Below are 23,821 nucleotides of genomic sequence, written 5' to 3'. Positions count from 1 at the left end.
GCCTTTCTGCAGGTGTCACCCTGGGTTTGGAGTCACATCCCCACCCCTGGTGCCACCGGGCAGCAGTGAGATGCTCAGCTTTGCACTGCCCACAAAATCCACGTGCCGCTGCCTGAATCCCAGAGGAGATGCTAATGTGCCGGGAAGCCTGAGGGATGGATGAGCTTCTTGCTTTTTAAACCCTTCCAGCCATTTCCAGCGGCTGGCAAACTGCTCCGGGCGTGCGGCCAGGCGCTGGGAGCGTCCGGGAAGGATGCAGCTCCAACACAACCGTGCAGCTCTTCACAACAGGAAATGCAAGGATCCAAACGCTTCGGAGTCAGGAGTGTGGGAATGCAGCAGAAACAACCTGTGCTGTCGTTAGGGTCGTTCCCCTGGCTTTGCTATGTGTCCTGTCACTGAGCTGCTGCTGCTCTGGCCTGGTCACTGCGTGTCCTGCTGTCCCCTCTCAGCTGGATCATGGAATTATGGAATGGTTTGTGTTGGAAGGGAGCTTAAAAATCATCTTATTCCATCCCCTGCCATGGGCAGGGACTCCTTCCACTATCCCAGGTGCCTCCAAGCCCTGTCCAGCCTCACCTTGGACACTTCCAGGGATAGCACAGCCACAGCTTCTCTGGACACCCTGTGCCAGGGCCTCCCCACCCTCACAGGGAAGCATTTCTCCCTGAAATCTAATCTAAATCAGATCGCTGAGTAACGCCAGCTTGTGCTGCGTGGTGAAATCCTTCCTGAGAGCTTTGCCTTTCCCAGGCAGCTCCCGGTGCTCTCCTGGCCGCAGGCAGAGCCACGCCGAGAGGCTGAATTCCCCCCTCGCTCTGTGCCATTCCACTTTCAGGAGCTGATTTGTTCTGGAGCAACAAGCAGCAGCGTGGCACGGGCTGCAGGGAGCGTGTGGTGGCCTCGGGTGCGCCCGGGTCGGGGAGTGCCGTGTCCCCCTGGGCGCTGCCATCGGCGGTGACATGGCGAGTGTCACCCTCGGGGCCGTGCGGGTGACACACAGGTGAGGGAACGGTGGTGGTTTTGGGACGGGAGGGCAAGGAGAGGACACGGCTGCCAGCTCTGTCTTCTCTCCTAGGGACACGGACAGGGACAGGGACAGGGACAGGGACAGGGACAGGGACAGCCCCCCGGGGATGTGCGGGGTGCCGCTCGGGGGATGACGGTGCTGGAATTCCGCGCTCCGCTCCCGCTCGGGTGTTTCCCTGCGTTCCTCCGCTCGTTTCCCGCTGACGCTCAGCGCCTCGGGCGAGGAAAACGGAGAATCCCGAGGGTTGGGATCAACCCCCGCCGTCCCCGCACCGCCCCCCCCGCGGTCCCCCCGAGGGGACAAAGCCGGGACCCACCGGGGGACGCGAGGCACACCTCGGGCAGCTCCGGCAGCCGGCGGGTGACCCCGGTGGCACCGAGGGGAGGGTCCCCGGTCCCCACGCCCCCGGGGCCACCTGCGGGCGGGGGGGCGGGGGCCGGTGCGGGCGGAGCTCCCGCAGCCCCGGCCCCGCCCCGCACTGAAACTTTCCGTCGGCGCCGGGCGCTCGGCGGGAGCCCGAAGCGGGGCCGGGGCTGCAGCCGGAGCCCAGCCGAGCCGAGCCGAGCCGAGCCGGGCGGGCCCGGCCCTATGGGCAGCGGCTGCCGGCGGTGCGGGGCGGTGCGGGGCGGTGCGGGGCGCTGCCCGCCGCGGCCATGTCCGCCGGGGCTGCACCTGCGGCGGGTGGCGAGCGGGACACGGAGCGGGGCGGCGGCGGCTCGGCGGGGACTCCCGGGGCTCCCCCCCGGCGGAAGAAGGCCCGGGCCAACTCTCTGCGCAGGGCGTTCAGCTGGCTCCGGGGCCGGCGGCGGCAGCCCAAGGACGGCAGCAGCTCGGGAGGGACGGAGGGAGCAGGTGAGGAGCGCTCGGGGAGGTGGCCACGGTGGCGCTTAGGGAGGGGTCACGGTGGTGGCCGTGGAGGTGGGTGAAGAGATTTCAGGGAGCTGCTCGAGGAGGTGTCACAGTGGTGGCCACGGTGGTGGCTAAGGAGAGGTCACGGTGGTGGCCACGGTGGTGTTGGAGCGATGGCAAAGTGTTGGGTGGTGGCTGTGGGAGTGGGCAAGGAGGTGGTGGGGTGGTGGCCAAGGTAGTGGGCAAGGAGGGGTTGAGGTGGTGGCCTCGGAGGGATCAGGTTGGTGGCTGTGGAGGGCTCAAGGCGGTGGCTGAGGGGTTGTGGCAGTGGCCAAGCAGGAGTCACAGTGGTGGCCGTGAAGGTGGTGAAGGAGAGGTCAAGGTGGTGGCCATGGAGGCCGAGGAGGTGCCACAGTGGAAGCCAAGGAGGGTCAGGGTGCTGACCCTGGAGGTGGCCAAAGAGGAGTCACTGTGGTGGCTGAAAAGGAGTCACAGTTGGTAGCCATGGACGTGGCTAAAGAGGGGACACAGGAGGGGCAGAGGTGCTGGCCATGGTGGTGGTGGCCAGGAGGGCTGGAGTTGCTGGCCATGGTGGTTACAGGGGGTGCAGGAGGTGACAGCCGTGGTGGCCATGGGGGCCGCGGTGCCATGGCTGAGTGGCAGCAGGACAGATCCGGCAGCCCCTGGTGCGATCTCGCCCCTGCCCCGAGGGCTGGTGCCGCTTCACTGGGTAGGTTCTCTCTGCGCTGAGTCAGAAGGTCACCGGGGCTGAGGGAAATCTGGAGGGACGCCAGCCGCTGCCACCTCCACCTCCTCCTCCTCCTCCTCCTCCTGGGCTGGGTGTTTGCGTGCTCCAGGTGTGGCCCTTCCTGTCCCAGATATGGCCCTAACCCCGTTCCTGGGTGCCACCTCCGTGCCCAGCACGTCCCTGCCACCTTGCTCAGGACAATCCTGCAGGGAAAGGCGCTCTGAGTCCCCTCTTTTCGTCATCCTGTGGCAGTATTTCAGGGATCCGAGACCTGTGGCAGAGCAATGGGTGCTGGCTTGTCTGGTCATGCTCCTCCCCTCAGGGCTTTTTGGCAGTAGTAGATGTCCCAACGAGGCAGCAGTCCCAGCAGGTATCACCCCAAAAGCCTCTCCCACCCCGCGCCGTTGGGGACACCATCTGTGTCACACCCTGCAGGCACCTCTGGCGGGAATGTTTTGGCTCTTTTGCCACTTCTGCGGCACCAAGCGTGGCAGGATGCTGTCAGCCAGCACTTTCTTCCTCGGTTTGCTCCAGGGAGTGAATTTCCAGGCATCCCAGCCCGCGTGCAGGCACGTTTCCTGCTTGGAGAAGCGCACGGGGATCTGCGACAGGACAGGAGAAGCTGTGGGAAGGGAAAAGGGGCTGGGGAAGAGCTGAGCTCTCTGCTGGGCTGATCCATCGGATGCTGCCGGCGGTTCCTTCCCGGCGGTTCCTTCCCGGTAGTTCCTTCCCAGCCCTCCGTGTGTGGACGCTGCTGCCACAGCCCAGCTCTGAAACCTGAGCAGAAAAAATGAGATGTGCTGGAGCATGTGATGTTCCTCTTCGCGGCGCAGAAACGCCCCCAGCAGCTCTGCCAGCCTTTTTTTTTTTCCCTTTTTATTTTTTTTCCCTGAAGTTGAACTGTTCATCAGCTAATCCTCAAAATGCCAAGTCACGGCCTGTCAGGGTCACAGCTCGGGGACCTCCTGCTCGCTGTGCTGCTCGGGGCTCTGTCACCATAAGATATTCCCATGTCCAGGAGAGCTGTCCTGAGTCCCCACGGTCCATGCTGGTGATGGAGAGGCCATTCAGTGCCCCAGGCCAGGGGATCCCTCTCCTCCAGGCTGCGTTTTTGGCTGCGCCGCCATCCCGCGGGACAGGAGGTGCCACAAATTCCCCTGCGTCTCTGCAGATGTGCAGCAGTTGCAGCTTGCCTGCATGACTGAATCACCCTCCCCGTGCAATTCCAGCGTGGAGAGAGCACGCCAGGAACCTCTCCCTGCTCCAGCGCCTCCGGCTCCGCTGTGGCTGCTGCGTCCTGGGGACACGCCGGGGTTAGCAACATCCATCCCTGCGGGGTGGGGGATAACCATTCCCTGCAGGATGGGGTCAGGATGCCTCGAGCAGGGCTTTGGGAAGGGAAGGAGGGTCAGCCCTGAGTGTTTTCCGGGGCAGAGCTGGGTGCTGGAGCTGGCGGCATGGGCTGTGCCACACGCTGCTCTGACCTGCCCCGAGGCCTCGCTGCTCACATCACGAGCCTTCGTGCAGCTGGGAATTTTTCCAAGCATCAGCTGGGAGCTGTGGGAGGGGGAGAGGGGAGAGCTGCAGCAGGGCCTTGCAGGCTGTGGGTGCTCTCAGCTTTCCCTGTGTCCTGGGGGGGTTTGGATCAGGCCCTGGACCTGGCAGTTCCATCATCCCAACCTTCCTGCAGGTGGATTTGGTCCTGAACTGGGGACAGGGCATGTCTGACCATCCCAGCAGTGGGGAGGGACAGCAGGATGGCTTGAAGGGATGGGAGAGAGGGAATTCATCCCGGGAGACATGGATCAGGACTCATTCCTGCGGGTGCTGGTGAGCTGGCATTGCTCAGCACTGAAATCACGGCAGCAGCAGGATGAGAGCATTTCCACTTCGGATCAATCCCGTGGCTGCAGCTATCAGCAATCCCATCTCTGGCTGCCCAAACAGCTGAGCTGTGGAGAGGAAAGGCTCGGTAATCCCAGTTCTGGGCTCTGGGAGAGGGGGGATGGCTCCATCCCAGCTGGAAGTGCATCCTCGGGATGCTCTGCCCTGTTTGGATGCATGGCCCTGCTGGCTGCAGGTGGTAATCCCAGCACCTCGTGCTCCAATCGTGTTTATTTCCACAATAACCTTTGGAGGCAGAGGAGAGATTAAGGCCTGGGGTGGGAACTGGGGCGGGGAGAGCAGCTGGGCTGTGCCAAGGGTCAGACTGAGAGAGGAATTGGGTGCCTGGCAGTTCCCACTCTCCGGGATGGATTTCTGGGTGCAGAGATGAAAAGGCAGCTCTGGGATGAAGGATGAGCTGGTGCTGGGGTCCTGTGGTTTTAGGCTGTGTTATTTTGGCTGCTGCTTTATCCGGCTTTCGCAACATTCTTCTTAATTCCTTGATGAAGTAAAGGAATCGATGTTCCAGAAATATTAAATTGGGGTTGGCTTTTTTTTTTTTTTTTAATTTTCCTTTCTGATGCCAGCTTAGTCCAGCAGCAATGATTTCCTGATCGGGGCGGGGGATAGTGATGTTAAAAATAAAGCTTTCAATGCTCACAGCTGCTTTGTAACAGCAGCAAGTGCTCGCTGGAATTGGGGATTTGCCGTGCTCAGGGTGAGCAGCGAGCAAAGGGGCTGGGCTGTGGTGGGGAATTGAGATTCTTTCATGTAAAGGGATGTTAAGCACTGGAAGGTGCTCAAGAAACACCTGGACGTGGCGCTCAGTGCTCCGGGCTGGGTTGACAAGGTGGGGTTTAACCACAGGTTGGACTTGATGATCTTGGAGGGTTTTTCCAGCCTTAATAATCCTGGAATTCTGTGCTGGTGACACTCAGTGCACAGGAGCCCTCAAGGAAATGTGGGGCTGAGCTGTGGAATCTCCCTGGACGATTATTTCCTCCATCCTCTGCCGCCGCACGCGGTTTGGTGTAAACACAGGGCTTGTGTTCTGCCCTGATCTCAGCTCAAAGGAGAGGCCAGAGCCGTGGGGATTGTTCCCGTGTGTGTGTGGGAATGAGTTTGCTAATCTGCCAGAGGCAAAGAGTGACACTTCAGAAAATGTGAGCAGCAGGAATCCCCTGGCTGGCCTGGCCTGGCACCGGCGAGCGGCTGGGCGAACAAAGAGAGGTGTGTCTGCAACCACAGCTATTCCACCTGGAGACAACTGGAGGGATTACTCCTGAGAATAACGTTCCACAAGATCCGATAAAACTATTTCAGCGGGGTCATATTTCCCCGTGCAAGGAAGGTCTGATTTCATAAGACAATATCATCATTGACTCTCGCTCCGGCAGCGATGGGAACATAACCCGTTGGAAGGTGAAGAGCTGGGCGAGGATGAAGTGAAAAACCATTTCCCTGCCAAGCAGGAGCCTGAGCCTCGGGCTGGTCCTGCTGAGCATGGATAAAATCCACCTCAAGCTGAGCAGGGAGCTGGGCTCCCTCCACCTCCATGGGCTGGAGCTGGACCTGTCATCTGCAGAGCCGGCCTGGAGTCCAGCTGGAGCAGGAAATCATTTGAAACCCTTCTGGTTATGTATTTCTGTTAATGATTGGGGATCTCAAGTGGGGTTTTTGTGTTACCTTTGCCTCGCTGAGCTCTACTTCCCCGTGAAGGGAACAAGGGCTGAATTCCTTTCTCATTCAGCCAGCTCCATTCCTGTTTGCTTGGAGATGGGATCAGGTTTAGAAAACACCAGCAGGGATGGATAGAGCACCAGGAGGGACAGATCCGTCCCCTGTGACAGCACAGAAGGGTCACCATGCCTGGACTGGCCACCCTGACAGAGGGAACGTGTGACTTTGGGACGATCAGATGTGCTGGGGGCAGTCACGCTGTGCTGACCAGATCTGTATCTCATGAACAGCTTTTCCCCTGCTCCAAGGTCTTATCAGAGTCTTCTCAGTGAGTAAAACCAGGCATTTCTGGCCTGAGGAAGAGATTCTGCCTGGAGTCAGCATCTCTGGCCCTCAGCTGCCCATTCTCACACATCCCCAGTGTGCTGGGGAGGCTGCAAATCCTTTCCCTTCTCTCCTCTTTGGGCTGTACTGAGGATCCAACACAGAGCCAGGAATTGGGGTGCTGGGCTATTCCCACTCTCCAGGCTCCTGGAGCTGGATTTCTGCTCACAGCAGTGTGAACCAGGTCTGGGATGAAGGATGAAATCTGCCTGCCCACAGATTTCCAGGGGGTTTGTGTCCTGAGGCAGCAATGGGGCAGGTCAGTGGGGTCTGTGGGGATACTGGAGCCCCCCACGCTGCTCTCAGCCCCCCAAACTCTGCAGGGACTGAACCACGAGGCTCAGGAGGAGCTGCAGCTTGGCTCCACGTGGCTGTGAGTTGCCCCATCACGCTTGTTCCAGCTCGGAGAAGCCACTCGGGGTTTTTTTTTGTGTATTTTTGGCACACGTGGGCTCTGCTGGGTGCCTGGGGCTCGGCTGCCTCCCGGGACCCTGCCGGCACATCGCGGCTGTGCCTGGGGGCGGTGACGCCTCGGTGGCCGCGTTCCCTGAGCAGGTGCTGGCACGGAGGGTGTCTGTTTTGGGAGTGGAGGGGGAAGTGTCTCCCTGTATCTGGGGCAGCCTCCAGCCTCTCTGTTCCTTCTAGGGAGGGAAGTGCGAGAGCTTCACTCGGAGATTCGGTGTGTGTGGCTGCAGAGTTCTCCCTGTGTCACCGGAGAGGGGTCTGAGTGGTACAAGGGATCCAGGTTTTGGGATGGACATCCTAGGGATGCCTGGGAGGAAACCTCATCCCAGGCTGACCAGAGGAAAAATCCTATCCCAGAGGATTTTTCAGAGACCCTGGTGACCACGACCTTGTTTCATCCCAGCTGCCCCGAGATGGAAGGGCTGTGACAGGGATAAATCAGGGATTTCCCACAGCATCACCCCATTTCCTGATCAGCTCCCACAGCAGATGGGGCAGCAAACCCACGGGGATGCTGGTACAACCTCTGTGGCATGAGACAGTCCTTGCCCAGCTGAGAGTGCCCTGGGCACCCAACCGAGCTGGTGAGGAACTGAACCATCACTATTTCCATTGCCGAGGAGAAGACTGAAGTCCAAAGATTAATTCGGTGCCGATCACCTTGGGAGGTCAAGACAAAGCCGCTGGTTGATCTTCAATTTTTTTTTTCCTTTCTTTCTTGCGCCACCTCCCTCAAAACCCTCCTCCCTATTTATCCCAGCCTTTGATGAATCACCTAAGGAACATAAACATTGCCAGCAGGAATTGCCCACCGCTGCCTGGCTGGCTGACCCCTCCCTGCCCTCGCAGCATTTAATGTTCTAATTAAAAATCAGGAGGGAAAGTTTGGCTTCGGGAAGGGGCCGTGGAGGGGCTTGTCCGGGCAGTGCTTGGAGCAGCAATTCCAGTGGCACGGAGCTGCTCGTCCCCTGCCAGCCCTGGAGCAGGGACACGAGCAGGGAGAAGCCCGGGGAGGGCACGGCAAGGTGGCGGCAGAGTGAGCAACGTCCTCGTGATTGCTCCAGAGGCAGGAGTGGCCGTGGGGAGGGCGGCGACGGGTTCACACCCACCCAGGGGTGCGTGGGCGATGGCGTGTGGGTGCTCGCCCCGAGTTCGGGCAGCGGCCGGACCCAGCCTGTGCCCTCGGGCGATTTGCCCCAGCCTTGGCCGGGCTCGGTGGGGTGTCCCCATCCCCAAAACCCGTGAAGGGCATCGTAGCCGCAGCCGTTGGAGCTGGGGACAGCCAGACGTGGTGGCGGCTCGGTGGAGCGTGGCGAGCTGCAGAGGTCAGGGAGGTGCGAGCACGGCCGGAGGAGAGATCCCTGCGCTCGGCGATGTTTGGCCACCGGGGCGTCTCCCTCCTGCCCGCTCAGGCTCCCTGTATCACCCAGGCATCCCCGCCGGAGGGATGGGGCTGGGAGGGTGCTGTGGGATCCGCCGGGTGATCCCGGCAGGCCCCTCCTCTCTGCCCGTACCATTGGCTCCGGCGCGGCCGCCTGCGAGCGCTGAGCTCCGCCGGGGCCGGAGGGATGGGAGCCGGCGGCTGAGAGCCGTCGTCTGCCGCGGCCGCCCGGGCCACGCCGGAGCCCCTTCGCCCCGGCCATGTAGCACCGCGGTGCCCTCCACCCGGCCGCGGTGGAGGCGACAGCGGCCTCATGGGCAACGCGCACCGCAAGAGGAGCCCGGCGGGCGCCAAGCCCGGCTCCTCCTGGCCCTTCGGCCGAGCCGGGAAGCCGAGGGCAGGTAGGAGCCGTGGGGCTGCCTGGGGAGGGGGCGCGGGGGGCTCCCCGCTCGGGGAGTTTGGAGAGGTCGCGCTGGGAAAGTTCGCCGCTTGTGCTCTGCTGGGCTGTGCGGGAGCGGGGGGCTGCGGGGGGGAGGCTCCGCTCTGCTCTCGCTGTGCTGGGGGGGCAGGATGAGCCCCCCGAGCCCGGTGTGGGAGCTGGGGAGCCCCTGTGGCTGCAGGCAGGGCTGTGCCGACGCGCCGGGGAGCAGCCGTGGGCTCGCCGCGCTATCAGGACGGGATCAGCTGAATGAGTTACTGATTTGTTTTCCAAGTGGGATCGCAGCGCTGCCAGCGTCGCCTTCCTCCCCGGCCCCCAGCTCCCATCCCGTGCCTCGGTTTCCCCCGCTGTGCCGCGGGGATCTGCAGATCTGGGGGTGTTTGCAGGGGCTGCTCCCCCCGTGCCCCTCGCTCTGTCCGTCTGTCCTCACACCAACTGCTCCGCTGCCCTAAGCTCCGTCTCTATGGATGCCGCTGGAAAGCCCGGGAGGAAGCAGAGGGAGAGATCTTTCCCTTTCCCAGGGAAAGGGTCCCACGCCAGCCTGGACCCACCCACGGAACAGTCAGCCCCGTGGGGTGCCCGGTGCCGGTGAGCTCCTGCCGTGCTTCCTCCATCGCAGCGGGGGGATGCCAGCAGGGAAGGTTTCTCACAGTCACATCGTCCCCATCCCGGGGTTGCTGGTTCCCCCACTGGTGTCATTCAAGTGTCCCTGTGTCCCCAGCCCGGCCTGAGCCACTTGGCAGGTGCGTGGGCAGGATTATAGGAACAGGGTTAGCAGGACCAAGGGTGGCTTTCTCCCATCAGCCTTGTGGGATCGTTGGCCCTGCTGTCCCTCCTGGCCTTGGCTGCTCTGTTTCCCTTGATCTTTACAGTCAGCAGCCACCCAGGCTTGTCTGCAGGGTAAACAGGGTCTGGAGTCCATTGGGGAGCAGCACTCCGAGCAAAACTGTCCCAGAGGTGAGACCCGGGATGGGGACACCCCACAGGTGCACAGGGAGAAGGTGGTGAAGGGTCCTGGGTGACAGCATCTGCTCAGTGCCTGGGGAAACTGAGTCAGGAGGGTCACACCTTGCCCGTGGCAGGGCAGGGACAGCATTTCCTTCACCACAGGCTCTCCACCATCCACCTCTCCTCACCGGGTGGCCACAGCCTCCTCTCTGTCCATGTGGGAAAGGCTCGGTGAGGCTGGACAGGCTGGACATAGCTGCATCCCTGGCTCATCCTTCCCCTTCCCTCGTGGCATTCCTGTTCAAACCTCCATCTCCTCTCCATCCCCTGCCAACCCAGAGTGTCCTTTGTCCAGCCCTAAGCCAGGACCGTGCCACCCTTCCCCAGGGCTGGCTGGGAGAAGCCCTGCCGCATTTCGGATGCCCTGGAATGGTTGGGATGCTGGGCTCATCCAGCCGGGGCACATCCCGGGAGGCGAAGGCTGCCGCCGGGGCCGAAGGCCGTGGGGTGGAAGGTGCTGAGAAAACATGGGGCGAGTTGTGTTTGTTCTCTGCGACGGCTCCATGGCAACGGCGCGGCGGCCACAAAGCCAAAGAATTTGCATTGTGTCGCTTCAGCATTTCGGAGGGCGAAGCCGGGATCACCGGCTGGGGGCAGGGTGTGCCGGACGGGCACCAGCCGGCGCTCCCGTCTCCCCCTGGAAGACCCTGGGTGCCGCTGGATTTTGGGCTGGAGAATGATTGCATATGGCGAGCGGCTGGACCAGTGCGCCCAGTTCGCGTCTCGGTGGTGACTGGAAGCTTAAGTTCGGCGTTGTTGGTGCATCAGGCCCGGGCAGGCTGTGGCAGATGCTGTTGTGTTTGTGCCATGCGTGGAGTGCTCTGGGCGCCACTTTGGGTGCTGAGGGGACAGAGCGGCTCTCCCCAGGGACAGGGTGGGCACGGCTGGGGGCTCTGCGATGGCTCTACCCGCTGCTCCCTGCCCACTCTGCCCCACCAGGGCCAAACCCCCACACCCCGTTCCCATTTCCCCGTGCCACAGCGGGGCCTGGCTTGCTCTCGGGGACATCCCCAGCCTCTTGTCCCCGGGCTCGTCCATGCCGGGGAAGGTCCTTGAGCCCACAGGGAGACCGAAGCCTCTTATCGCCTCCTTATCGGGACTCCCCGCCGGGCCCTGCTGAGTCAGGGCGCAGGAACGTGGCTGCTGGCCAGGCTGCGCCCCGCGGAGTCAGCGGGGATGCGGCTGCGGCCGGCCGGAGCTCTGGGTGCGGGGTCACCCGTCGGGGGACGCTGGGGAGGGTTGGAGGGAAAATAATCATGGAATGGTTTGATTTGGAAGGAATCTTGAAGCTCATCGCGTTCCACCCCTCGCCGTGGGCAGGGACACCTTCCACTAGACCGGGTTGCTCCAAATCCGTCCAGCCCGGCCTGGAACACTTCCAGGGATGTCCAAATAGCCCAGGGGTGACCTGTGGCTGTGAACGTCCCCAACAGCAGCAGCGACGGAGGCCTTCAGCAGCCCCAGCTCCCTCCGGGCAGCTCCAGGGTGGGCTGAGCATCCCTGGGCTCTTTCTTTCCCCTGCTCAGCCTCTCTCCGTGCCAGAGCCACGCTGGGCCGGCTCCGCAAACACCCGGCGGGGGCGGATGAGGGCAGGGGCTGCTCGCGGCGGGGGACAAGCTGAGATTTACACAGCCTCTTTCTCCAGGCACCGCCAGCATCCTGCTGCGCCCGGGACATCTGAGCCCTTCGCGGTGCCCCCTCCTGCTCCTGGAGCAGGGGAGGAGGTGATCGGCGGGTGTCCCGGGCAGGCAGCTGCCGCAGAGCTCGGCTCCGACATGCCGTGCCGTGCCCGCTTGGCACGCTCCCGTCACCGAGAGGCAGGGATGGGACCCGCCCTGTGGCTCTGGGTTATCCCCCACCCCGTCTTGGTGGCAGCCCCATCTGGCAGCTCCTTTTCCCGGTTCCACATCGCCGTGTCCATCTCAGTGGGAGGATCGGCACCTCCGCAGCGCTTCCCTGGAAAAGCCCCGCGGGCTGGCAGGACGGGGGATTGGCGCACGGAAAAACCTGCAACGTCTTGTCCCTAATCCGTCTGCTGGGTTGGCTCCTGTGGAGCCAAGTGCCTGCTGCGACAGGCAACGCCTCTGCCGTGGAAAGAGCACCTGGGTGCCCTGCAAACAACGCCGGGCATGAGAGCACGGGCCGGAGGAACAGCCAGACCGGTTCAGGACACCGAGGGAAGGGGGTCGGGGAGTGGCAAAGCCGTGGGCTGTGGAAGCAGGAGGTGTGGGTGGCCCATCCCTGGTCATACATGCCACCGGTGTCACCCTCTGCAGCCCTTTCCAGGCTCTGCCCGCGGCCCTCTCCCGCCCCGCGCTCCCCATCTGGGATGTTCCCGCCCGGATCCGGCTCCTGGCTGGGGAAGGCTGTTATTTACCTTCAAACCTGTTTGGTGGCTTCTCCGGGGAGGGGACGAGCGCGGGGTGGGGACGCAGTGGGATGGAGGCTCGCTGGGCTGCTGCAGGGGCTGGGAGCGAGGCAGAGCCGGGCATTGGGGTGGTCCCGTCCTGAGAGCCCCTCGGGGCTCTGCCAGTCCCTCTCCCCGATCTGGGACAACACAGAGACACTGAGTGTCACCTCAGGGCTGGCTGTGGGGAAAGCATGGGACAGCAGCGAGGTCAGGGCCCGTTGCTCAACCCTGAGTGCTCCTGTCTTGACAGCAGCCCCGGCTGGAGGCAACTGGAGCTCTGCTCCAAGCGGGATTTCACTCTGCACCAGCTCCTTCGCCAGGGCCTGCTGGCTCACCGAGGTGATACCAGGCAGCTTTCTCCGCTGTGATTTAGAAGGAAGAAAAAACGATCCAAGTTTGTTTTCCCAGTCGAAATTAATTTTAGTTCAGCCTCTGCGTGGGATCATGTTTGAGAGCCGAGCCAGCAGCGTGGATCGGGTGGTGTTTATTTGCTTGGTGGAGATGTTTTCCTGGCTGGAGCAGCAGCCCCCCAGGTGTGGCTGGCAGCAGGGGCCTTGTGGCCAGAGCCACCGTAAATATTATTGTGCTCTTGTCCTGCCTGGAGCCATCAGAGTCCCGTGGTGTGTCCCAGGGCGTGGATCCTGTGCTGAGACGAGGATTTGGGGAACGGGTTGGTTGTCTTTAGCGGCTCCCAGACACCCTAAGGGGTTGAAGGTTGGGCTGCTGAGGGAGCAGAGGGGCTGGATAAGATCCCTTCCGAGTCAGAATATTCTGTGATACTGGAGCAGAGCGTGTGGGCTCTCAGAGGGTCCATCCACATGCTGCCAGCTCCATGGAGCTCTCAGGAATGGGGTTTACAGTGCACCCCATAGGTGTTATCCATGCCCATGGCATCTTCAGGTGACAGGGAAGCAGAGCAGTCCCCAAGCCTGGATGGTCTGGGAGCAGAGCAGTGGGAGAGCACCAACCCCAGGGGACAGGGGGGCTTCTCCCTGCCCTCTGCTCTGCTCTGCCTGCCGGCAGCAGGGAGGCAAAATCTCCATCCCGCCGAGCTCCCCTGGGGACCTCGCAGCCCCTTCCCGCCCGCCTGGCAGCTCCCCCTCCTCCCCATTTTTCCGCGGTGAGTCAGTGGCGGTGGAGGGGCGGGCAGGGAGCTGCTGGCTGCTCGCTGCTCCCCTGCTCCTGCCGCGGGACCCGCGCCGTGCGGGGAGCAGGCAAGTCGGGGCAGTGCCGAGCAGGCAGAGATGGATGTTTGCAGCTGAGCCCGGCCCAACCTGCTGCTTGCAGGAGGCCTGCCGAGGAGGGGGACAGGAGCTGGGATTTTCTCCTCCAGGTGAAGAGCAGCACGGTGGGAGCTGGGCCAGCACTGTGTGGTGTTTGCAGCACTGCTGGGCGAGAGCTGTGAGGCCCCAGCTGTGTTCTGTGGGGTCTCAGCTTTGGTCTCTCCCTTCCCTCCCTTCTCTGCCTCCAGCCCCTCTCTGCCAGCACTGAGGCAGCTGAGGACAGGGTACCTGGAGTTTCCTGTCCCTTGTTGCCATTGTCCCTTGCTCCAGAGATGCTCTGCTACCTCTGGCACCGGTAGCAGCAGATACCAGCTCTGAGCTGGCAACACCACCCTCGAGCGGGTGCCCGTGGCTGGGAGGCTTCCTGCTCCTTATCTGGGAGAATCCCGCTGCCACGTGTGGCCACGGCACGTGTGTCAGCCGAGCCCGGAGGGGACAGGGCGATCCAGGATGCACTGCAAGGAATGCACAGGGGCCAGGGCGCCAGCTCCAGCCGGGCGTGTTGCTACCAGCACCGGCTGCAGCTGCAGTGGCTTCCCCAGCCCACCGAGAGCTGCAGCCTCTGCTGCAGGGGCAGAGCTCCCTCCCTCCTGGATTCCCCCCCTTTTCCAGCAGGTTTCCCTGTGTGTTGACAGAGCCGGGGTGAGGCTGGCTGGATGAGGACGGTGAGGTAGCGAAGGTCACAGGGAGTGGGAGAAGCTGAGGCTGCTTTTCACACGCTGCCACGAGGCTCCTCCGTGACCAGGCAGCGTCCTGCCCTGGCTCAGCCCTGGATTGTCCTTCTGGAGGTTGCAGCCACCCGTGCTGAGCTCCTCCTGCCCTGTCCACAGCGGTGTCACACAGGAGAGGGACACATCTCTGTCAGCCAGGGATTCTCCAGGTCCTTGGTGTGGGCAGTGGGCCACAGGCAGGAAGGTGGAGCAGGGACAGGGACAGGCTGCCTGCCAGCACCTGGGAATGTCCTCACAGCCCTGGAAGCAGCTTCCACGTGTGCTGCCATCAGCAGACGTGCAGGAGTGAAGCTCAGCCGTGCCTTGGCCCTGCACCAGCAGCACAGGAGGGACTGTCTCCCTTTCCTGTGGGATTTCCTGGGGCAGCCCCAGCTCTGTGGACAGAGCTAAAGGGCTGGACTCTTCCCTGTTAGCCAGGAGCAGTGTCCCTCTCGGCTACCACTGGCCGTGGCCCTTGCTGGGCTCATGACAGGCTGCCCAGGGCAGAGGGCAGAGCTCAGTGCAGCACGTGGCTGCCTGCTTTGTGCATCCTCAGCCCTTTAATTATGTCCCTTTTCCACTTGTGCTGTGGAAAGAGCTGGGGAACATCTCCCCGTGGCCACAGCACCTTCTGGGGGAGCGTGTGGGCAGCAGGGCTCATCCTGCCCGGGCTGGAGCAGCTGCTGGGTCAGGCACAGCCAGAGAATTGCTGCTGTTTGGGGTTATGGCCATGCTGGAATTCCAGGGGAGAAATCCTCACAGAGCCCGGAGCTGCCTGGCTGGGGACACAGAGATGTCCTTCACAAGGTCAAACTGTCCCTTGGGCTGCACAGCCACCGCCTGGGGACTGCTGGGACCCTGAGCTGGGTGGCACTGCTCTGTCTGCAGCCTAGCTGGAATAAACCCTGGGCACAGCCCCGGGGGAGCTGCAGGGCAGGGGGCAGAAGGTTTGGCACAAGGGTTTGGTGCCTGCTGGGTAAATACCGGGTGCTGTTCACCTTTTGGGGGTAAAACACCTGTAAATGGGTGGGGTGGAGGTGCTGGGAGAAACCTCCACCGTGGGGACAGTGACCGACAGTGCCAGGGCAGTGCCACTGTGTGACTGCCTGGCATTTCTGCCCCTGCTTTCACCTGCCCCCGCAGCAGCAGCTGGAGCTACTGGTTAGACTGGTCCTAGACCTGGTTCTGCCCCAGCTGCCAGCCCTTGTGACCGTGACGTAGCTCCGTCCCTAAGGACAAACACCCTTTGCCCTGTCCTGGCTCGTGTCCCTCTGCTGTTGGCTGAGCCCTGCCGGGAATGGGATCCTGGGGGGCACTGGGGACAAGCTGGGATGGGGAGTGTGTCACCTCTGCCTGTGCCGTGTCATACCCCAAGGTGGAAAAGCCTCCCAGTTCCTCCCAGTTGGCCACACTGCTGTGGAAGAAAGCAACTGGTTTGGACCAGCAGGGTCCTGGGGGGTCCCGGGGGTGCAGGAGGGAGGAGTTGGGGGAACGCTGGCTCCGAGCCTGGAAGAACAGATCCCTGTGGTCTGTGCCGTGCGTGGGAGGAGGCGGGAGGGCCGGGGGAGCGAGAGGGAGGCCAGAGGAGGGGCCCCCTCTCCCCTTCTGCCGCGGCCGAGCAGCGCGGTGGGCGCAGCTGGGACTGTCCCCTCCTGCCACCGCGCAGCCGTCCCCGGGTCAGGCTGCTCCCTGCTCGCGAGCAGCTGCGCCGGAGCGTCTTCGCCTGGCCGAGCATCCTCCCGCCGGTGCGGATGAGGACGGAGGGAGGGAGCTGGGGGCCGCCGGCATCCGCCCCGCCGGCACACGCCGGGTGAGAGCCGCCTCGGCACAATAGGCTGAGCCTCCTCCTCGGGGGGCGCAGGAGCCCCCCTTCCCTGGGGACCAGACCCTCTCCCCGGCCACCATGGTGGTTTTCATGGGCAGGAACCTCTCCTCGCTTCTGGCTTTCTTCAAGAAGAAGGGTGAGTGAGAAGCGGGGAAGGAGGGAGGGAGCAGAGCCTTGTCCTTACACAACCCCTGCCCGCCGGGACCCCCCCGGCCCGGCACGGGGTGCTCACCCACCCGCAGCGGGCAGGGGGGCTGCCACCCCCGGGGGAGGGCAGGGAAGGTCACCGCAGCCCTGGCCTCGCCCGCCGCGAAGTTACCGGAATAAATCACTGCGCTCCTCTCCCCGCAAGGCAGCTCCGAGCCTGTTTGGGGGGTGTCAGGCGAGGGGCTTCCGAAATTAGGGGGAGCAAAAGGCATTTGGGAACACGCTGCTGGGGGGGCTGTGGGTGTCTCGTGTCCCCCGCGGGGATTTTGCGCCAGCACGGGGGACCCGTGTGGCAGCAGCCGCCGTGCCGCGCTGGCCGTGCCCGGTGCCCGCTCGTACCGGCGGAGGCAGAGGCCGGCATGGCGGCAGGGCGGGAGGCTCCATTGTTCCAGGCCTGCTCCTTTGTGTGCCGGAGTGGGAGCACGGCCGCCTCTCCGCCTCTCTGAGGGGCTGGGGACACGGGGAACACAGGGGACAAGGGATGCTGGGGGGTGCTGGCGATGCCGAGCAGCAGGTGCCCGTGGCCCCGGGGTGCCGCCGCCAGCCCCGACGGTTTCCTCCGCTCGCCCTTCCCTTCCTCAAAATTGTTTTATTTTTTCTGGGCAGGAAGAGTTTGAGGCTTCTCTCGGGTGTCTGGGCAGGGCTGTGGCACGGTGCTGCAGTGCCCTGGCTGGGTGATGGCAGGGCTGGGTGACGCCAGGGCACCGCAGGGTGCTGGTGGTGGCTGTGGGGAGGGGGCTGAGAGCAGGGAGTGAGGGCTCCGTGCTGCCCCAGGCGTGGCAGATGGGCTGTTCAGCATCCAGGGATTTGGGATCTCTGCAGCTGGATGTGCCTCAGTTTCCCTCGTCTGTGTATTCCCAGCCTGCCTGGGCACGGGGGGAGTCCCTGCTGTTGGGGTGATGAGCAAAGCCTGGGAATGACGCAACGCTCCGGAGGGAAACTCATCATCTTTCCATCCACATTTAATCCCCTCCTGAGCTGCTCATCCCCTGCTCAGCTGCCCCAAGCCCCGCACAATTCGCTGCCTCGTTAGCTCCTAACGAAGGCATCGGGGAGGAGGGTGGTCCCACATCCCAGAGAAAACCGGTGGGGAGAAAACCAGCCGAGACATCCCGACTCCGGAATATCGACCGGCTGGGCAGAGCCGCGGATGGGATTTCTCTCGGCTTTTCCAGCACCCGGGTTGGAGCTGAGCGGGATAACGTCATCCCAGGGTGGTTGTCACCACCCGGTGCTTGTCCCCCGTGGGTTGGGATGCACGGGTGGCAGTGTGGCCTTGTCCCCCAGCCCAGCTGACCCCGCTGTCCCCGCAGGCGCTGCCAAGGGCGAGGGCGAGAAGCGGCTGAGCGTGCAGTACACGGCGGGCGAGGAATGTCCCGACAACGTCTTCTTCCCCAGCACGCGGCCCCCGCACCTGGAGGAGCTGCACAACCAGGCCCAGCAGGGGCTGAAGTCCCTGCAGCACCAGGGTAGGTGTCCCCAGCCCGGGGGTGGCCTTGGGGACACGGCGGAAGGGCTGTCCCCAGCTCCTGGCTGGCCGGGCCGTGTGGGCGGCGCGGTGGGGCTGACCGGAGTCCAGCGCTGGTGGCTGGGCTGTGCGGGGGGCACTGCCAGCTCGGCAGCTGATTCCTCGGCTGGGGGCTTCCCTGGAGGGATTGACCTTCTGCCTTCCCTCCACAGAGAAGCAGAAACAGACCAAAAGTGCCTGGGACCACGGGGACACCAGCAGCCTCCAGGTGAGCCCTGCCGGGTTTCTGCCTTGTGGAACTCTTGGGGTGCCCTGGGGGTGAGGGGACACAGGGTGGCTCTTCTGTCCTCGCTGGGTGGTGTTTGGGGGCAGACAGAGAGCCAGCCAAGGTGGCAGGATCATGTCCAGGGGGGTTGTGGGGCTGGGACTGGCCTTGTGTCCCTTGGTGTTGTCCCCTTTGCCCCACGACAGTCCCCATCCCCAGCCTTGGCATGTCTTGCTCTGCCCTGTGAGGCTCTGCCAGGGCCCCTCTGTGCCTGTATCCCTCTTGTCCCCCTGTTCCTGCCCCCCTGGTGTCCCCTGGGAGCCCTGACTGAGGAGAGGTGACACGGTGGCATAATGGGGGGACGTTGGCCATATCCAGCCCGGTGCCTGTGTCCCTCCCCAGCTGCTGACGAGGAGAAACTCCCCCTCTTTTGGCCCAGCTGAGCTTTGGCACATCGGGGGCTCTGACCCCGCTGCCAGTGCCTCACCTGCCTGTGTTTGCTCAAGCTGCTGCCTCTTGTTGGCTCTCAGCCCCTTTAACCCCTCGGAAGGGGAAACTGGAAATCCCAGGATGGGCAGAACCACGGCGGGAGCGAGGTGGAGGGCTCAGGTTAATTCTGATGTGTCTCACGCTGACCTCTCCCTGTGCCAGGGTGGTTTGGAGGGATGGGGACACTGCAAACCATGTCCAGCACAGGGCTGTCCACTCCCTGTGTCCAGTGAGTGCTGGGGGTCCCCAGCTTGGCTGCAGAGCTGCCCCACGCCCCTCTCCCAGCCATGGCAGCCCTCCAGCCCCGGGCTCCGGGGCACAGCAGGGCATTTTGGGCTTGGCACCGTGGTGAGCCTGGCAGTTCCTTCAGCTGCTCCTCGGATGGAGCAGACCCCGACTCTCCTGCTCTCCGGGGGGCTGTGGAGCCATGCAGGGTCCCAAGGGCTGCTCCCAGCCCCGCTCCTGGTGGGAGGACTCTGGATGCCGGCGGGGCTGACTCAGCCTTTGGCCCTCGGAAAAGCTTTTGTCTCGGCTGCGGAGTCAGTTCGCGGCGGGGAAGGGGAAGGGGCCTGACCAGGGCAGCTCTGTCCACACAGCCTGGGGTACACTGAGCCCACTCTGTCCCCACAGTCCTGCGCATCCTCGGAGGATGACAACCTGTCCTTCCGGAGCCGGACGGCCTCCTGTGCCACGGACAGCACCTCTGAGGACGCTCTCTCCATCCGCTCCGAGATGATCCAGCGGAAAGGTACCCACCTGGGGGGCTGTGGGATGGGGGGGACACGAGCTGAGGGGCTGCAAGGGGGGTTGGAGAGCATGGCAGGGAAGCTGGGCTCTGCCTTGGTGTGGCCATGAGCCAGCGCAGGGATTTGGGGGCCCTGGGGAGAGATGAGAGCAGCTCTGGCTGAGTCAGAGCGTTGGGCTGGGCGAGTGGAATGGACAGACAGACAGACAGGCAGACAGGCAGCATCTCCTCCCTGCTTGGCTGGTGCCTCTCTGGGCTGTTGCAGTGCCTGAGCCCAGCTTGTCCCAGGGCATCTCTGGCAGTGGGAAGGGCTGGGGACACTGGGGACACCCTGGCCAGGGCCCTCCCCACACCAGCTCATACTTCCTATAGGTTCCACCTTCCGACCACACGACTCCTTCCCCAAATCCTCGGAGAGGGCTGGCAAGAAGAGGAAGGAGAGGAGGACGACAGTGCTGGGCATCCCCCAGCACGTCCATAAGGAGCTGGGTAAGCCTCGGGGGCAAGGAGGGATTTATAGGATCTGTTTGCCTTGGGATCACACTGAAGTAATCTCTCTCTGCTCCCAGGTCTCAGGAACAGCCACGGAGCCAAGGGACATCCTGAGGTGGACGGGCGAGGGCCAGTGGGACATGGGGACAGCCAGGCCATGCAGCCCCTGCTGAACGGGGGGCAGGTGTCCGGTGACACCGTCCGCATCCCCACCATCGACGGGAAGCTGCAGCCTCTGCCCGTGTCCGGCGGCGCCCGAGTCTGCCTGGGGGTGCTGGAGGAGGCGGACGCAGCCCTGCAGAAGCACATCAACAGGGTTTACTACGACGACACCTTGCTGGGAAGAAAGACAGTGGCCAAGCTGTCACCCATGGCCCGGCCCAAATCGCTGGCCGTGCCGGGCATGACCACCTACACCACCCCCCCGGAGATGCTGGTCGGCCCCGTCATGTCCATCTCACCCCAGGGCACCTACATGTCCAAGATCATCCCCAACGCCATCCTGCCGCCCATGGTGGACGTGGTGGCCCTGACGAGGAGCAGCGTGCGGACGCTGAGCCGCTGCAGCCTCGTGTCGTCCAGCCCGGCCTCGGTGCGCTCCCTGTCCCGCTTCTCGGAGCGCAGCGCCCGCAGCCGCGAGCCCTCCTCCTCCAGCGACAACTGGAGCCACTCGCAGTCCACCGAGACCATCGTCTCCAACAGCTCCACCATCTCCTCCCAGGGCGGCTGCGACCACCGGCAGCCTGAGGTGGGGCAGCACGGCGAGGTGGATGTGACAGCTCGCTCTGACACCGACCAAATCAGCATCTACAGCTCCACCAGCTTCGCCAGCTCCTGCTCCAAGCCCGCTGCCGGCCTGGCTCCTGCGGCCCCCGGGCTCCTGGCCGTGGGTGGTGGCAGCGGCCGAGTGTCCCCCGCCTACAGCACGAGCAGCCAGGCAGAGGGCTCGGACACGGCCAGCCTGGCCAGCGAGCGTTCCTCCACTCGCAGCGTGTCCCTCAGGAAGATGAAGAAGCCCCCAGCCCCTCCCCGCAGGACCTACTCGCTGCACCAGAAGGCTGACGGGGAGCCCAAGGTGCTGGGGTTGCCCCCCAGGCCTGACCGGCGGCCCCAGCGGGAGAGCAGCGCGCCCTGGTCCCCACGCCCCGAGCCCTTCAGCCCCACGGGTGAGGACGAGGTGTTCTCCCCGTCACTGAGCGAGACCAGCAGCCTCCGCTCTGAGAGCCTGGCGGGCACCAGCTCCCCCGAGGCCTCGAGAGGTCGCCCCGGGGTGACGGTGCTGCTGAGAGAACCCCAAGCTCAGCCCAAGTGGAGCTGCCCCGACGGCTCTGACCGCACCATGTCCCCCTCCAGCGGCTACTCCAGCCAGAGCGGGACGCCCACACTGCCCACCAAGGGGTTGGGACCCCCAGCTGTGTCCCCGGGCAAGTCTCAGCCCCAGAAGCCGGACCGGGTGTGCTCCCTGCAGTCTCCTGCGCTCTCCGTGTCCTCCTCCCTCACCTCCATCTCCTCCTCAGCCTCGGACCCGACGCCCCCCGAGGTGCTGACCAGTCGCTCGGACCGGTTCATCATCCCGCCGCACCCCAAGGTTCCTGCTCCCTTCTCCCCACCACCCACCAAGCCTCAGCAGCCCCCAGCCCCTGCTGGCCCCCTCCAGCCCTCACAAACTCCCCCGGCGCCCAGCACTGCCAGCCAGGAGCTCCAGGCCAAGCCCAGCGGCAAGTCTCCTCCGCCATCACCGCCGCCCGCATACCACCCGCCTCCCCCGCCGGCCAAGAAGGCAGAGGGGAGCCCCCAGACCACCGGGGAGCCCCCCGCCGACACCGCCTGGCCCCCACCACCACCGCCAGCTCCCGAGGAGCACGACCTGTCCATGGCAGACTTCCCCCCTCCAGATGAATCCTATCTCTCCGGCCTGCCTGATGCCACCTCAGCCCCGGCAGACGGGCAGATGGCGACACCGAGCCCAGGGGCTGCATCTTCATCATCCTCAGCTGCCGCCTCTCAGCAGCGAGACCCACCGGCCGGGGCCCCACAGCCTCCGTGCCCCGCCGAGCCCCTTGCCACGGCCGTCGTGCCCCCGCCACCGCCGCCTCTCCCGCCGCCCTCGGCTCCGGCCCTGCCACCCCAAATCAGCCTTAAGAAGGCGGCCAATGGCCCCCGGGCAGAGGCCAAGAAGGAGCCGGTGTCGCGGAGCAAGAGCGGCCCTGCAGCCAAGGAGGACGCCAGCCTGCCCATCGTCACCCCCTCGCTGCTGCAGATGGTGAGGCTGCGCTCGGTCAGCGTGGAGCCAGCAGCTGGAGCAGGGGCCGGAGCAGGGGCTGGGGCCGGAGCAGGGGCCGAGGAGCGTCCGGCCCCGCAGAAGCCCGTCCGCCGCTCCCTGTCCACGCGGCAGGTGCCTCCTGCCAAAGACACGGTGCCTTCCAACCAGCTCCACCACGCCGTGCACCTCAAGGCCGCCGCCTTGGCCGCCGGAGAGGCCGCCGAGAAGCCGCCGGGCGGCCGAGCAGCCCAGCCAGGCCCCGAGGGACCTCCCGGCGATGGGCAGCTGTCCCCCAGGAACAAATCGCCGGCCTCCACCGCCAGCTTCATCTTCGCCAAGAGCTCCAGGAAGCTGGTGATCGAGACGGCCTCGTCCCCTGAGGCTCAGGCCGACCTGAAGAGGAACTTGGTGGCCGAGCTGATGAATTTCTCGGGGCAGCGCTCGGCGGCTCCGGCTGCTGCTGCCTCACAGGGCCCCGGAAAGGCACAGAGAAAACCTGGCAAGATCCCCCCGCCGGTGGCCAAGAAGCCTTCACTTGGCCCGGGGCAGGCTCCTTCCCCAAAAACACCGGGGGCAGAGGCGTTGGGCTCGCTGGTGCCGGACGGGAATGCCAAGGTGGAGGAGAGCAGGACTAAGAGCGAGCCGGCGGGGATGGAGGGCAGCAATGCCGCGGAGCCGCAGGCTCAGAGCCTCCCTGCACAAGGTATGGAGGGTGGGAGGTGTGGGATGGTGCTGCTGGAGGGAGGTTCAGGCTCACCATGGGATCCTGAGCTGTGCATTCCCAAGGGATAAATTCCCAAATTACAGACACCCAGCACAGCTCCTGGGTGGTGTTGTAACAGGGAGGGAGCTTGGTAGGGCTGTGGGAAGCTGGGATTTGGGGTGGCTGATGGGCTCTTCCCTCCTGCCTTGCAGATGGACGGGGAGAGACAGCCTGAAGGACAACACTGCAGGACTGGAGACCCCACGGACAGGAATCCAAATCTCTCAGGGACCTGGGCAGGTCAACGGACGAGTGTGGAACTGGCAACTAACTTCATACAGGAAGCAAACAGCCTTAGCCTCCACGGCCTTGATGATATTTATGCAAAAATGGTGTTGGTTTCACTTTCCTAAGTACTACAGCTTTATTTTGCTTTTTTTTACTGGACTCGAGGCCCAAGCCCGGAGCCAGCACTTCCTCCCTGCTGAGCTGATGCTTGGGCTGGGCGTGTGGAGCCAAGCAGCCACTCCCCGAGGGGTTTGGGGGCCGAAGACACCGGAGCTGGGGCTGGAAACACCGGAGCAGGGGCCAAAGACACTGCAGCTGGAGCCACCGCTCCTGGCCAGACAGGCCCACAAGGAATGGAAGCACTTTGGACAAGGGAATGGGAAGGCTTTGGCCCACAGCAGCACCTGGGGGATGCAAACAGGAGCAGGAAGGGATGGAGATGCTGGTTGGGAGGGATTAGGGCTTTGGCTCTTGATGGAAAGGCAAGAGGGGCTCATGGCCAGTGCCAGCTCTGGCTACTCGCCACTGCCCGGCCATCCCGCAGGAGGAAGGGCCTGGCTGCCCCTCGAGCTGGCCCTGGGATCTGGAGCAGAATCTGTAAACTCGGGTCACATTTTGATTTCTTTGATTGTAAAAAAAACCAAAACAAAAACCAAACAAAACAACAAACCCAACCAAACTAAACCAAACCAAAAGCAACCGACCCTCTGCCGCCGAGTAGCTGCTCAGAGCTCTGTACCTGGCTGGTAAAAATGATGACCGAAGCTTGCTGCCTCCTGTTCTTCCTGGTTTATGGTTCCTGGGT

General features: G+C 63.7%; 1 protein-coding gene across 3 annotated transcripts; it reads left to right on the top strand.

Moving 5' to 3' along the window:
* Positions 1 to 1,516: 1,516 nt before the first annotated feature.
* Positions 1,517 to 23,780, top strand: NHSL3 (NHS like 3). 3 transcript variants are annotated; one of them, XM_085080904.1, is made up of 7 exons: positions 1,517 to 1,882; positions 17,617 to 17,772; positions 17,984 to 18,039; positions 19,156 to 19,273; positions 19,643 to 19,759; positions 19,840 to 22,728; positions 22,941 to 23,780. In XM_085080904.1, exons 1-7 carry the CDS (start codon positions 1,684 to 1,686, stop codon positions 22,961 to 22,963), a joined length of 3,558 nt encoding a protein of 1,185 aa, XP_084937030.1. In that variant the 5' UTR covers positions 1,517 to 1,683; the 3' UTR covers positions 22,964 to 23,780. The 3 variants fall into 3 exon arrangements, with proteins under 3 accessions (XP_084937030.1, XP_084937031.1, XP_084937032.1); XM_085080905.1 differs by lacking the exon at positions 1,517 to 1,882 and adding an exon at positions 8,559 to 8,822; XM_085080906.1 differs by lacking the exon at positions 1,517 to 1,882 and adding an exon at positions 14,909 to 16,232.
* The last annotated feature ends 41 nt before the right edge of the window (positions 23,781 to 23,821 follow it).

This window comes from Lichenostomus cassidix, chromosome 23, assembly GCF_008360975.1.
Source record: "Lichenostomus cassidix isolate B80296 chromosome 23, HeHo_3.0, whole genome shotgun sequence".
NCBI lineage: Eukaryota > Metazoa > Chordata > Aves > Passeriformes > Meliphagidae > Lichenostomus > Lichenostomus cassidix.
Note: the sequence above shows the minus strand (reverse complement) of the source record. Positions and strands in the feature narration are given on the sequence as shown.